The sequence below is a fragment of the Lytechinus pictus genome, chromosome 16 (assembly GCF_037042905.1).
Source record: "Lytechinus pictus isolate F3 Inbred chromosome 16, Lp3.0, whole genome shotgun sequence".
Taxonomy (NCBI): Eukaryota; Metazoa; Echinodermata; class Echinoidea; order Temnopleuroida; family Toxopneustidae; genus Lytechinus; species Lytechinus pictus.
The window spans coordinates 21,820,129-21,835,973 of NC_087260.1; the positions used below are offsets into that span (position 1 = coordinate 21,820,129).

Genomic DNA, 15,845 nt, shown 5'->3' on the forward strand with positions numbered 1-15,845 from the left:
CTCTCTCTCCCTCCCTCATATTTATCTTTCCCTTCCACAGCATTCTCACCCTCTCCCCTTTCTTTTTTAATACTCTATCTCCTTACCATACTCCCCCTGACTTGCACCTTGCTATTACATTCATAACAATAACAATGATTATAATAAAAATGCTTGCAATCCATGAATGGATGCATGTTTCACATTCACACACAAGAACACATAACGAAAACCATCATTTCAGTTGTTATTTTTTATAATTCATTTACAGACAAAAAAGGAAATATATATATACAGTTATAGTCTTTAAAAATGGATCTTTACCCTTCATATACCTCTTAGATAAGGGGGGAAGCAGTCTTTCTTGGTGGTGGGTCTTTGTGTACATGCCCTTTTAGTACACTCTTCTATTAAATAATTTAAAGGTCAATTAAATGATTTAAAGGTAAAGTCCACCGCAGAAAAATGTTGATTTGAATAAATATAGAAAAATCATACTAGCATAACAGTGAAAATTTCATCAAAATAGCATGTAAAATAAGAAAGTTATGACATTTTAAAGTTTCGCTTAATTTTCACAAAACATTGATATGCACAACTCGGTGACATGCAAATGAGACAGTCGATGATGTCCCTCTCTCACTATTTCTTTTGTTTTTTATTGTTTGAATAATATAATATTTCATTTTTTACAGATTTGACAATAAGGACCGACTTGACTGAATCATATAGTATTAAACAATGCTCATTCCACATGTTTAGGGGGGAATAAATCATTGTTTCACTTGACAATCAGGAGAAAACTAGAATATCACATATTTCATACAATGAAATACAAAAGAAATAGTGAGTGGATGAGGTCATCAGTCTCCTCGTTTGTTTACAAAAGTTTACAAATTTAAGCAATTCTTCATAATAAATATAGAGATATACTGGTCAGTGTTCACGAACAAGATCATCTGATTTTTCATCAAGTAAGAAAACATTTCCACTTGTAGGGACAATGATTTTCTATTTACCGGCAAACCAAAATGGATCTATTTTGGTTCTTTACATTTCGTGTGAAAATTCATTCTAATTCCTTTGCAAATTAAAATTAATGTCTTTTTTTATACACTAGTACATGTTATATGACAAAAAAGAATTTCCATTTAAATGGAACAGAATTACTGGTTCTCTGAAATGGAAAAGAACATATTTGACACAGAAAATCACCGTCTCTACACTTGGTCAACACCCATTTCGTCAACTTTCCATTTGTTCTCCTTCCACATGGTCTAATCCTAGTCTGTATCCAACCATTTCATCTACATAACACCTTTTGGTCTAGACCATTAGGTCCAATTGTCATTTAGCCCACTTCACATACTATTTTTATCCAATTTCCAGTTTGGTTATACCCATTTTATCTCATATCCAAACTTAATCTGTAATATTAGATTAACTTTTGATGAGCATAATTTTCATTTGACTGTAGGGCCGTCTGCACCATCCCGAGTTTTCAAATTAGCGCGCTATTTCTGATCCGACAAATTATCCCAATCTGAACAATCTCGAGATTATTTGCAATGGAGACGCAATTATCGCGCTAGTTCGTAGGATTAATCTCGAGATTGCAATCCCAAGTCAACTTGGGATCATTTGCAAAATAGCGCGCTATTTTACGAATTATCGCGCTAATTCGTAGGTGCAGACGCACTCGGGATTATTTATTCACGGCGTTAGACCATAATGCATCGATGCCTCGCTTGAGCAGGGATCGTTCTTCTTGCGATGATGGAGACAGGGTTTCTTGAATCTCGAGATTAATCGCGAAGAGGGCCGATCGGGCTAAAATCTCGAGATTGAGCAAACTCGGGATGGTGCAGCACCGCCTAAAGTGACAAATAATAAGAAGTGGAGATTAGACTATCTGGACATTAGACTAAGTACAAATTTGAAGTATAGTATAACATGTATATCCAAAATCACACCAGCCTTATAAAAAGCTGGTCAAGCGAGGCATATAATCATGTACAAGAAATATAACTTAATTTTATTGACATTGTAATAAAAACAACTTTGAGGATACTGTTTATACAAGTCACTTTTTGCTTAATGCTTATCATAACCCGACAGATTCCTGTTTCATTAAACTTGATATCAATGACAAATGCGAGAAATGTATAATAAATTTGCTCTCGGTCAATCAAATTGCAGGATTTCAGTAGTCTACACAAATTGCTTGATAACATGCCACTAAGCTTTATGAAATGAGGCAAATATTCTAATCTTTGAGTTTGATATGATATCTCCCTGTACCGGCCGCACAGATATGTTGTTAGCACTAAGAATGCATTAATACATTCCCTGTTACAACCCCTAATGTTGCAGCAATGCCCGGGGCCTGTTTCATAAAGCGTTAAAACTATGGTAAGTTTGCCATGGAAACCTTGATTATGATTGGCTGCTGAGCCCTGTTACCATGGTAGTTGCCAAAATGGCAAAGTTGTAAGTCCATTATGAAACGGGCCCCCGATGTCACAACAATGCATTATTCACATCTTACATCAACGTTTGAAATCACAATCCAAAATATGTGACTAGGCCTACTGTAAGTGTTCTGTTAGCGCCAACACTTCTTTACTGCCGGTTCTGGTCAAAGTGGCAACACTCAGCACATCGATATCAGCATCCTAGGTCTTCATTTGATATCCTGGATATAAAGTGGCAACTATATCATAATGCCTAGTCATAAGAGATCTGTGCTAAAGATGGAGTCAAATAAAGTTACTAATTTCAAACCTTAATGAGAAATCATCCTGACTATGGCAGTATGACAACATACTGTAGCCTACATTGTCGTCAACATTCTACGTCCCCATTCACATCTCCTGGGTATGACCAGGCAACTATGACATAATGCCTAGTAATGAGAGATCAGTGTTAAAGATGGAGTCAAACAAAGTTCATTTACACCTTAAAGAAAACATCTTGATTATGGCAACATGGCAACATAAGGTATCCAACATTGTTGTCAGCATCATATATCTCAATTTACATCTCCTGGGTATGAAGTGGCAACTATACAATAGTGCCTATCCGTAAGAGATCAGTGCTTAAAAATGGAGTCAAGCACAATTCATTCAAACCCTATGAGAAATCATTTTGACCATGGCAATATGGCAACACACAGACACCTACACTTGTCAGCATCCTTGATGCCAAGTTATATCTCATGGGTATGAAGTGGCAAATATAGAATAATACCTAGATACAGGATACTGGCATTGAAGATACTGTTAGAGAAATTTCATTCATTTCCCAAGTATAGTGTAGTTATCAATCCAATTCTACGTTTCCATTGTGCCTCCTGGGTATGAAGCGGCATGTATGCATTGATGCCCAATTGTACGAGAGTGAATTAAGTATGGCACTTCCAATGTTCTGGTTAAATGCAGCCCTATTGACTGTCCTATTCCACATCTCTACATCGGCTTGCTCCTAGTCTTCTTGTGCACCATCTCCCTGAAGTCCGAGAGGATCTTGGTCTCCCTCTTCCCACGCTCCTCCTTGTTGAATGATTGGAGCGCCCTCTTCTCGTCCGCACTGTAGATCTGGTTTTCCTTCCTCAGACGGACAGCTTCCATACGTCGATGTCTGGAGAGGAAGGAGAGAGTTTACATATTGTCAATACTTTAAAATTTTATGACTATCATCATTGTCAACATCATCACTATCAGTATCATCATCATAATCAACATCATCCTAATCCTTGTCATCATTGTCCTCATCGTTGTAGTTGTCATCATCCTCATCATCATCATAGCCACAATTATTGACATCATCATCATTATCATCATCATCATCATCATCAACACCACGATCACCATCATCACTATCACCACAAACACCAACATCATTATCCTCATCATCACCAAGAATTTGTCAAAACTAACCTGCTACCGCTCATGACGTAGCCAACATCCTCAAAGCTTGAGATTTCATTACTTGTAAGACCGATCTCACCACGACGAGGAATCCTCTTGCCATCCTGGACAAACGCAGCCATAGCAGCACCTTCACCGGGCAGCAGAGCCTTACCAAAACTACACAGAAACAAGAGAAGTGATAAACATTCATTATACCTTGGTCACATTTGTTCTACGGCGGCCGTACGGCGAGTCGAAAACAGCCGTTTTAATATTTTGTGTACCAACTACATATAGGTGGTTTGAATTAAAATTAATAAAACGGCTATTTTCGACTCGCCGTACGGCCGCCGTAGATCAAATGTGACCAAGTTATTACTAAGCCTGAGTCATATCGATTATTTTGAAAACCGGTGTTCGACAGCTTTAATTCGATCGAACATCGATGCATCGAAATTTGAAGGCGGGGAAAATCGAGTCATTTTTTTTGCTCCGGCCGGCCGTCGATGCATGCGCTATGCATGCACTACATGCACTGACGGTCTGCGCTGGCCGCGCCGGGTGAGCGTTGCAAAAGCAGATGACAGAGCAAAGTTCGTTTGTATTTTCCATGATCACAAAACACAAAAAAGGCCGGGGGCAATGCAGAATTCTTCCCAAAATATCTTCAACAATGATATTTGCAGATGATAACATATAAGTTTAAAATGAAACAATATTAAAGACATGAATCACGCAGAGTCGATCCGAATGATTTTCGGTCAACTAGCATTCGCAAACCAGCCCCGTTCACTCACTCTCCCGAAACGACAGGCATGCTTGCCAGCGCCATCTAACAAGTGCAAACAGCGGGGAGAGCGCTGTAACTTGCCTGAGATTGTGTAGTTGGCGGGGTAGTTGGATCCAAAATTAGCTCCAAATAAATTGATGGAAATAAATACGTAATTTTCTCTGGATGGTCATTTGAATTGGTATTCAATGCTGATATATAACGATTGTGAGGAAAGATTGGAAAATATGAGTTCTGACGATGTTCGAGACTTAATCCTGATAATGATAATCCATTTATTTTAGACACAAGAGTTTGTGATCGAAATAAATACGAATGTCTCGGATCGAGCTCTAACTTCATATAAATTATTATTGGATGTAAAATAATTACGATTTAATAAGATTTTATGGCCATACTAAAAATATTGACGATGTCAGCAAAGTATGTTATGTTCATATGGAAGAATTAATAGTATTATACTGGCATTATTTTTATTTTTTATTCCATCTCTGGACGTCTCCGCGCTCCGAGAAAAGAAGCACAATGCGCATGCGCGTTCGATGACGTCTGACATATTTTCCATTCATGAAATCAGAGCCCAAAGTTGGGCACAAACAAGCTTCAAATTGATGGGAAAAAATATCAAATGTAATTTTTCTCTGTTGTGTCATGTAAAATATTATTATATGGTGATATTACGATCATCAAAAGAGTTTCTACATGTTGACAATGTTCGATAATCAATCCTGACGTGTAATTATTTTTTTAGACAAGTGCGATTCCACTCACTCAAGTCGATCGTCATGTGATGTCCGCCATTGAAAATTGAAACGTTTCACATCAAGCTCTAAATTCATATTAATGATTATCATATGCAAATTATTGTTAAATATTACGATTAAATCATGTTCTATGGTCATGATATTAATATTGTTCATGAAAGCAAGATTTACTTTTATACGTTGATCGCATCCATTTTCCGGCCATTTTCTGATTTGATTAAAGCACAGTACTGCGCATGCACGAACAATGGCGACTTCCATTCATAAATTCATCGTGCATAAATTATCTCGGCACGAGCAGATGAGCCGTGCAGACGAGTAAGACTCGAACTATGATCGAAATAAACTTCAAATTAATGGTGAATAGGCATCATAATTACACAATCTGTTTCATTTTGGGGGCAATATAAATGAAGTAAGTAGTAGTCGAGACGGATATTACTGTTTATTTTGATGTTTGATTGTGTGAACCAAATGAATCGGCCGGCCGACGTATTTTTTTTTTTTTTCGATGCACCGATTTTGCAAAATCTGCATCGGCGTTCGATGACATCGATCGAACACCGATTTTAAAATCGATTCGACTCAGGCTTAGTTATTACTGATTCAATCTACAGAATCACAAAGACATGACAAGTGTCTGTTAAAATTCTATCACTCATATGTTACAGGGATTGATATCACAGGGGCATATCTACGAAGAAAAAAGCCCAGGGACAAGCGATATACACCCTAACTTTTGACAGCGTGGCTTCCCTGCTTGCTCATCAGGTAACATTCTAAAATTATATTTTCTTTCTGTAGGCTACCCTGGCAGTGGAGCCTCTCTTGCCAGCCTTAGATATGCCATATGCCATAACATTTTTGTTTTTAATACTTTGAATTGACATTTGATAGAATTGGTTTTAAAAGGACTACTCCATTCCACAATATCTTTCACATGCGAAGTCAATGCATTTCTAAGATAATTGCCTCCTAGAAATAGAGTAGGAATTGTGCATTTATTTTCTGCATAAATTTAAAAATCAATATTTTGACCAAAATCGACTGATAAAACAGTTGGGATGAACACCAACTAATTGTAAATGAAGAATGGTTTATGAGTAACTTACTCCATATATCCAGATGATGACATGCCTGTGTTAGCTGGCATAGGACCTATCATCTCATTATCACCTTGTCTCTCTATAAAAAAAAAATATACAAAAAAATGAAACATTATTCAATTCGTTTGCTGTGTAAACCAGGGGCCCGTAATAAAAAGCTTAGCAATCATATGATTTATTTTTACATTTGATCGCATTAACTACTATGTACAATTAATCGTGAAGATCAATGCCTGTGTTAGCTGGCATAGGACCAATCATCTCATTATCACCTTGTCTCTCTATAAAAAAAAAATATACAAAAAAATAAAACATTATTTCAATTTGTTTGCTGTGTAAACCAGGGGCCCGTAATAAAAAGCTTAGCAATCATATAATTTTTTTATATATTTGATTGCATTAACTACTATGTACAATTAATCGTGAAAATCAATGCCTGTGTTAGCTGGCATAGGACCAATCATCTCATTATCACCTTGTCTCTCTATAAAAAAAAATATACAAAAAAATGAAACATTATTTCAATTCGTTTGCTGTGTAAACCAGGGGCCCGTAATAAAAAGCTTAGCAATCATATAATTTATTTTTACATTTGATCGCATTAACTACTATGTACAATTAATCGTGAAAATCAATGCCTGTGTTAGCTGGCATAGGACCAATCATCTCATTATCACCTTGTCTCTCTATTAAAAAAAAATATACAAAAAAATGAAACATTATTTCAATTTGTTTGCTGTGTAAACCAGGGGCCCGTAATAAAAAGCTTAGCAATCATATAATTTATTTTTACATTTGATTGCATTAACTACTATGTACAATTAATCGTGAAAATCAAGTGTACGATCAATTACTAACCTCTGCGTTTTGGGACTGTGAGGAGTGTTTCATACAGCAGTTTGTAAATTATTCAAGACTTTACATACTAATGGGCCTCATGACACAACGCTTAGCAATTTATTGTTGATCTTTATGGGCTAATTTCTTCCATTGCATTAGCCAACAGCTCTAAAATGTTTACTATTTAACAAAATACGTATTAAAATAATCACTGAAGTGGCATTCAAAGATTTTGAATAAATATATTTCAAATACTGACTGAAAATTTATGATAGAAAACCGATTTAAAAAAAATTGGTTTCTTACTTTTAGAAATTTCAACCCACTGCTCCTCTTCGTCTTCTGCTTCTACAGAATCATCTGAATCCGAGTCGTCGTCATCGCTACTCACTTTCTTCTTCTTATGAGACTTCTTACTGTGAAAATAAGCGGCAAATCTGCATTATTACCCAATTTGAAGTGCACATTGAAATATACATAATTATATATTAAGAGAATTGTTTTTTAAATAACATATCACTATTCATGTTGTTTCATTTGTATGCGACTTTTGGTTACTCCACTGCAGAATTGCAAAGGAGTAACTAAATCGCAAACTGAACAATATAATATATATGAAAGCAAGAAAATTGAGAATTTGCAAGAAATTAAAAAAATCCTGCTCAGTGCTCTTATTTCATTAGCTCTACTTGGTTGATTAAAGGGGTTGAGACGGTACTCAATGCACAAATTACAGTCAGGATCTTCAGGTTGCAATTTCAGACCAATTTCCTCAAATGAAAGATTGTCCTGCAAACAGGTGAAATATGTAGATATATTGAAATCATATCCTTGATCTATTAACATACCTCTTCTTAGACTTTTTCTTCTTCTTTTCCTTCGCTCTCCTCTTCCTTTTTCTCTCCTTTCTCCTTCTTCTTCTCTCCTCTGAAAGAGAAGTAAAAATGTTGAGAGATAAGGAAAGGGGTCATTACCATATTTCCTTATAATTTTTTGTGACTATGTACATTAAGATTATAAAAGGAGAACATGAACTATGCTTGACAAAAATCCTATAGAACTGACTATCATAAAATATAATGAATTGTAAATATAAAAGAGATAAGTGTAACTTCGTTTTTTCACATACAGTAGCTCCAAATTGTGATGAGTCATGCATGAAGTATGAAACATTCAAGGCGATAATGCCTACTTTCAAACCTGTCTGTGATCATCAAAGCATAACTCACAATGTTTTGATGAGCATGGCTTGTTCATTTTCCAGATAGATTACATGAAATCCTGCCATTTGATAAACAAGTATGAGTATTTCGATAGACCTTATGCATTGACGTCATCGCGCCGCTACTGTAGAGGCTGAACAATTGCCTTGCATGTATTGGTGAACTGCAGCTAGCACATCTCTGACAACACCGTATGTACATGCGCACGACACTGGCACTGATCCGACAGTCCCAGACCAGTAAAATTTGCTGTCGGGCCAGTAACTTTTCAGAAATAGCCTCTTTTGTGAATTAAAAAATGGCTGTTATCTTACAGAATGGCTCTCCAAAATTGAGAAATGGTGCTTGTGAAATATGTTGTGTGCGTGTACTTTTTGTTGTATGTTTTTTTTTTTTTGGGGGGGGCAATAAAATTAAGACAGCAAAATAAACTAAAGTCTTTTGTTATGTTTTTTCTTTATTTTTGGGGACCAGTATATTTTAGGTTCAAGCCAGTAAAAAATCGAAAAACTGGGTATCTACTGATCCGACATGAACTGGTTAGACCATTTGAAAAAAAGGGTTAGTGTGGAGCCCTGGTACATGTATTCCTATATCCTCTGAGGGAGCTACAGGACAAGCACGTGTCTTAACTTCTGTTGCCTTGTTGACTTTGCAGAGAGGTTGCAATTAAATCATGATTCATATTACATTCCCAGCTACAGTAGAAACCTACCTTCACTATCAGTCCCACTTGCACTGCTCTCTGAACCTTCCTCTTCAACTTCTTCTTCTTCTGCGCCAGCATCAGAACTGAATTACAAATAAAACCACACAATTAGCTTTTTTTTCGATTAGAGTAAGTAGATGAAATTAACTCAATAAGAGTTTTAGACCAAATAATAATATAACAAGTGCAGGGGTGTATTTCTTAATGACTTACAATTGTGGCAAAATTGTCATTCTTGTAATTACCATGGAAACCTTGATTGTGATTTGCTACTAAGCACCGGGGGGTGTTTCACAAAGATATAAGTATGACTTACAGTCGCACTTAAATGCCTAGTTGCGTGAGATATAAAAGGCATCACCGCATTGGTCAGATCATGCAAATAGGACGCGCACTACTGCGTATTGATCAATAAGATTGCGAGTTGCATATCATGTACGCGTCAGCATTTACGTGTGACTCTTTAAGTCATATTTAAATCTTTGTGAAACACCCCCAGGTCTTGTAATTATTCTAAGAAATGAAAGACCACTTTCAAGATGAATTACATCATTAACCACTCCTACTGAATAGAACACCAATTGTGTCTTTACCATCTTACTACACTGTTTTTCATTATTTGGACATACTTACTCTTCTTCTGGTTTTTCTGGTGAAGCACTCCAGACCTCAAGCACTCCAATGCCTGATATCTTCTCCCGTTCTTGCGCTCTCCTAAGGGAAGGAACAAACCAAAACACATGTTTTATTTCAATTCAATGCAATCTTTATTTCGCAAATAGGATAAAAATACAAAGAAACATCAAATAATGTGATTAGATAATAAAATAAATTGCGTGGCTTTCCATGAAGGTTATAAGAAACCTGTAAGGCTGGATCGCCAAAACATAGTATAAACACAACAATATTAATTAAAAAAACTGAATGTCATATCATTATAGTAAATACAATGTAGGAAAAAGGAGAAAAAACAAAAGAATACAAAAAGACACGAATTGAAGGGGGGGGGGTAGATACATTGAATTAGCGTTGTTACCTGAGGGCATTCACACAGTTTGCAGCTGATAATTAAAGTCTATTAAGTGCTGTAAATTTTCTGCTTTTTTAAATTGTGAACACATACACTGTGAAGTTTGGTTCATTACAACACAAAGGCCATTTGATCTTTGAGAAAACTTATTCATGGATGAGACATTCCATTCTGTCTTTTTGGAATGTATGTATGGCACATTCTATCATGTCTCCAACCAGCAAAGCAGGTTGTACTGGAAGGCTAATACTTCAGTGTTTTATTCTCTCAAGCATGGGTGGTGCCAAATATTGAATGAAAATCACAACATTCATTTTATTGCAATTCTACATCAAACATTATACCAAGTCCATATATTTTTACACTTCTAATTATTTACAAACTGAATTAAAACTATATCATATTCTGATAACCTCACCTCTCAAAGAAAAGATTAAGCTGATCAGTGTTCTCATCATGTCTGCGTTTGTGTCCATTCTGATTCGCCCTCCGATCACTTTGATCTCCATTCTGCTTGATGTCTTCCTTGTACTTTGCAATCTTTGAATTGAGGTCTTTTTCAAACTGTTCTCTATTAAAACCTAAGCCAAATCTAGATGGCTTTCGTCTACCTCCACCCCTGCTTGAGTCTCTTCTGTCTCTGCTATGATCATCTCCTGTCCTTTGGGGTGGGGATCGGTTTCTGCCAGAGTACTCTCCAGGGCTATCTCTCCTGTACCTCTCCCTCGATGGTGATCTTGATTCCCGAGAACTGCTTCGACTGTCCGACCTATCACTTTCTGAGGAATAAGACCTTCTCCTGTCCCTGCTGCGCCTCCTTTCTCTGGACCTGGACCTAGATCTGTTCCTAGGCCTACTAGATTTATACCTATCCCTTGATTCTGACCTTGACCGGCTTCGAGAACGAGATCTACTTCGGCGATACCTTGATTCCTCCCGTCTTGACTTCTTACTGGATCTACGGTCTGGACTATAGCTCAGACTTCTTTCTCTGCCCCTGTGGGAGTGGGAATCTTTGATCCCTGGCCCCATCCTTGCAGTTCCTACAAAATAATACAAATGATAAAGTGTCACTCAAGTTGTCTTACTTTATATCATCATTATCTCTTCAGTAGTACATGAATTACACTACTGAGGGCAAAACCCCAATTTTTCCCCCACACTCTTTTTATTCTATATTTAGTTTTATTTTTCATTCAATGTTAGGTAATTTCTCACTTTTTTTAAAATAACTTTTTAACTTTTGCCATTTCTATTCTCCTCACTACATGTATGTCCCCCAACCCATCCAAGCTGATATTACTGCATCAGTACCTTTTCCTTATGTCGAGGTCAGGTACTATGTTCCAATTCATCAACTTTTTTATAAACACATGTTTTGACTTCTAACCTCTCCATACATGTATATGTAACCTATTAATTTCTCAAAGTCACCAAAAGTAATCCACTCTACATATTTCCTATGTACACCTTTCAACTTTATCATATAATTTATAACCACCAGCATGGTAGCATCTATCATGCCTATATCAGACAGGACTTATATCTTGGATATACAGTAGAGGTGCATGGCCAGAGGATAAAAGAAAAAAACACGAAAAGGAAATAATTCTTTTTTCCACTGAAAGTTTTGTCTCACTGAGCGGAGGTCAGAAGCTCTCTCCGATACACACACACACTATCTGTCTTGTATCCTTTTTTCTGTTTAAGGTCAGAGATCGTTAATATAAGCTGAAGTAACTGAAAACACTTTCTAGACCTGAATGATCTAGGTTAGGCCTATTCATTTTCTTCCTTTCTTTTTTTTTGGTGTAAAAACATGTTGTGTGGATCTATGGATGACAACAAAAATCCTTGTGAAAAGAGAAGTAGATCTAGACGTATACTATAGTATAGTCGATGGTGAATTTTTAAAAAGTTGACAGTGAATTTTTCATGAGGAATCTGCTTATCATGTTTCCAGCTACTTGCCACCAGAGGAAAGGAAATTGGTGGATGTGCATGTGACGTGTACTCCCAAGGCCAAGCCTAAACTGCAAGTGGAGACTGTGACTCTGATATTACCAAAATTCTTTACAAATATCTCTAAATATTGGAGATAGCCTTCCACATGGCCATGAGGGAAGTCTCCCATATTCGCCATGAGACTCTATTGATAAAAGACAATCACAGAAAAAGTAACTCTCAGAAATGCACCATCGGCCATCCCACCTAGTCCAGATTGGACCTTGGTGTTTGGAAGTTCCCTTTCCCAAAGCTAACATAGAGGACACATGTCTCCTACATGTAATCTCTAATCAGCGCCAGTTGACTCGGAAGATGAGTGGATTGGCGCTGATTAGAGATCGGGAGACATGTGCCCTCTATGTTAGCTTTGGGAAAGGGAACTTCCAAACACCAAGGTCCAATCTTGACTACATCCCACCTGGCACTGCACAGTATAGTCACATATTGTATTACCGGACATTATCATGATTCTGGACATGCATATTACTGTGTACAAAAACTTCGTACCGTAAGACTTCCGCAGTTCTTTTACCTTATTTATCTCTATAATGACAGAAAATGCTTAAAATATCACATAACATAGTTTTGCATAATTAACAATTGATATATTTTCTGACGGAAATATGGGCCCGATTTGCTCCTACAATCGAATGTTGCTCAGGTGTGGTGTAGAGTGGGTGATCGTTGGCGGCTAGTTCTCAACTTTATCTCAACTTACCCGTGCGCGAGGTTTACCGTGATTAGAGCCGTCAACGATCGACAGCGCATCGATAGAACTTGATAAGCGTCACGATACAAACAAGCATTATACTGGAAAGTGCCATGATTGGAACATTATAAATAATTATTATAATTATTCATAATCACGTACTAAATTTATTATTTGTTAAATAATAATTTTTATCTATAAATTGTTCTTCAAAATGGCATTTTGTAACATCGCTAATCGAAAATACGTCATAACGAAGCGGTTCAAGGGTCAGACCCACCCAAGGGTTCATTACATGCCGCCGCGCACAGAAAAATCAAGCCATAGAAGTCATGCGTTGTGGACACCAGAAGTGGGATCCCAGCACGCGCGACCCATTAGTTAGAAATCCACTGCCAAACGCGGTTCATGGTGCGAGGTTATTATACTAATACTAACCTCGCAATACGTGTGAGTGGGTCAGACCTATTGTATTTGCTTTGTTGACAAACCGATTGAGGGATCTACATGAGATCGGTCTGGTAAGAAACCTCAAATTTTTCGCTTTTTCATTAACCAATTTGCGTATGAAGGTGTAAAAATGAATAAAATCAAAAATATTTATGTGATTTTTATCTTATAAGATGGATAGGGAAATCCATCTTTGTTTACATGCGTCTCTTATACATATGGTAGGCGGTTCAAGGCTCCATGATGAAGAAGTATCTATAGGGTCTATGTCAAAATATTAAAAAATATCATCATGGAGTCCTCAAGGCTAAGTGAGACCATCACATATCGACCACCTCTTTTGAAACCGACCACCTTGCGCGCATTAAAATTATTGCGTATCACAAACGATATGCGCAGGAGAGTAAGCGCAGTGTCCATAGCCATAGGAACGGTAAGAATCGATTTTACGACAAAAAAAGAAGGAAAAAATTTAGTAGAATTCATCAAAATTGTATTGACCAGACCCGAACCCTGCTGAAAAACAGTTGTCCATACCAAAAAATCCGATAGGAAACGGCATTAGAACAAATATCCATCGTCAATCGTCGAATCATGTGCCGGAGCTCGCAGTGGAAGTAGTGAGAAGACTCGAGACATTTAGCATGTTGACAAAAATAACTTAGGGGCTGTTGCAAGAAAATATTTGCAATCAGTTGCAAATTGCAGATGCAAATTTACAAGTGATAGATCAATTTCAACTAAAGAAAACCAAATAATACTTGTCAATGCAAGAAGCAGACCATCAATCAATTGCAAATTTGCAATGAAATGCATGAATTTCAATTAATTTTGGACCTAAAATTGACTTGCGATCAATTGCAAGTTTCTTGAAACACCCCATTAGAACTGATTTGGAAGAGTCAAAATATTTCGCCAACGCGACAAGAATCAGCCGTAAACTTAGTGTACCGCGGGTGGTCGGTTTCAAAAGGGTGCAAATGAGCAAATGTAAATCGTCGCATTCGTTGTTCGCCGATAATACACGCGAATAGAATCAGGATTCAGCTCAGAGTCGTCGATCGAAATGTGGGAATCTGATCTGCTCAATTTTCTGCACAAATTAGACGAAATCTAAGTAAAAGTGATAAATATTTTCACAGATAACGATGCTTAGAAAATTAGGTGGTCGATAAGGGGTAGTTCCAACCTAGTCTTGAGGACTCCATGATGATGTTTTTTTATATTTTGACATATACTTCTTCATCATGGAGTCTTGACACTCGTTCCATAGAAGCTGCAGCGAGACCTACACACCCGGATGGATTTCCCTAGGAAATCCATAGTTAGAGGGTGAAATCGGTTTGTAGGGGTGAAATTTATTCATCTATGAACCTTCATGCGCCTAATGCGTATAAAGGGATAAAAATTATTTCACTATAAAAATGAGACGTTTCTTACCCGACCGATCTCCCGTAGATCCCTCCATCCGTTTGTCAACAAAGCAAAGACAATAGACCTGACCCTTGAACCGCTTCGTGATGACGTACATCCGACTAGCGATGCCGTTTCGAAGAAGTACGTCATACATGCAGTTCAAGGGTCGAGGTTAGTAGTATACTAACATCGCATTACGTGTAAGTGGGTCGACGCTATTGTATTTGCGTTGTTTACAGGTGGATCAAGGGATCTACGCGACATGAGTCTGGTAAGAAACCTTCATTTTTTTTAATTTGTAGAGAAGATTTTTTTAAACCTTCCTACGCATTAGGCGTAGGAAGGAGTAAAAATTAATAAAATTAGACTATTTTACGTGATTCTTTTAATTATCAAAAGGGAAATCCATCTTTGTGTACATGTGTCTCTTATACTTTATAGATATATGAAGGGCGGTTCAAGACTCCAATGATGAAGTAGTATGTCAGGACTCAGGATTTTAAAAAGTCATCATCATGGAGTCCTCAAGACTACATGTACCGTATTCATGCCAGTATTCGGACAGCGGGCTGATTTTAACGTCTCGCTTCTAATCGATAGAGAATGAGCGCGTTAGTCAATTATACGCACACAAATGCGAGCTAGGCTGGATCGTAGTATTTTGCACACAGTATGCCAGTTAGTCCCGTTTGGAACTCCCCGGCAAAATCCGAAATTTTATGCTCAAATATCCAATTCACTGACCTTTTTTCCCTTTGCTCCTAGATTAGCGCCGATGGCTAAAATTAACCGTCGTCTAAAATTCACATTTTCACACTTCTTGCTGATCATAGCTGCATTTTTGAAGGATTATTGGTAAGACGAGATGACGGCCTGACATTGCAATGACATTCCTGACGTAAATTACGTCA

At 37.2% G+C, this 15,845-nt stretch overlaps 1 protein-coding gene across 1 annotated transcript; it reads right to left on the reverse strand.

The window, feature by feature from the left end:
• Window positions 1–217: 217 nt before the first annotated feature.
• LOC129279407 (NF-kappa-B-activating protein-like) lies at window positions 218–11,413 on the reverse strand. Its single transcript, XM_064111062.1, has 8 exons — window positions 10,771–11,413; window positions 9,956–10,036; window positions 9,329–9,405; window positions 8,239–8,317; window positions 7,697–7,806; window positions 6,557–6,629; window positions 3,918–4,067; window positions 218–3,618 (listed from the first exon to the last, which is right to left on the reverse strand). Exons 1-8 carry the CDS (start codon window positions 11,382–11,384, stop codon window positions 3,447–3,449), a joined length of 1,356 nt encoding a protein of 451 aa, XP_063967132.1. The 5' UTR covers window positions 11,385–11,413; the 3' UTR covers window positions 218–3,446.
• Between the last annotated feature and the right edge of the window lie 4,432 nt (window positions 11,414–15,845).

What these genes read in the sequence shown, in the direction of transcription:
- LOC129279407 (XM_064111062.1), bottom strand. Translation starts at nt 11,384, where the DNA reads ATGGGGCCAGGGATCAAAGATTCCCACTCCCACAGGGGCAGAGAAAGA. An exon ending in AAGTGGGACTGATAGTGAAG is followed by an intron (nt 8,318 to 9,328) that starts GTAGGTTTCTAC and finishes CTTCTCTTTCAG; the next exon opens with AGGAGAGAAGAAGAAGGAGA. An exon ending in TCATCATCTGGATATATGGA is followed by an intron (nt 4,068 to 6,556) that starts GTAAGTTACTCA and finishes GTTTCTGTGTAG; the next exon opens with TTTTGGTAAGGCTCTGCTGC.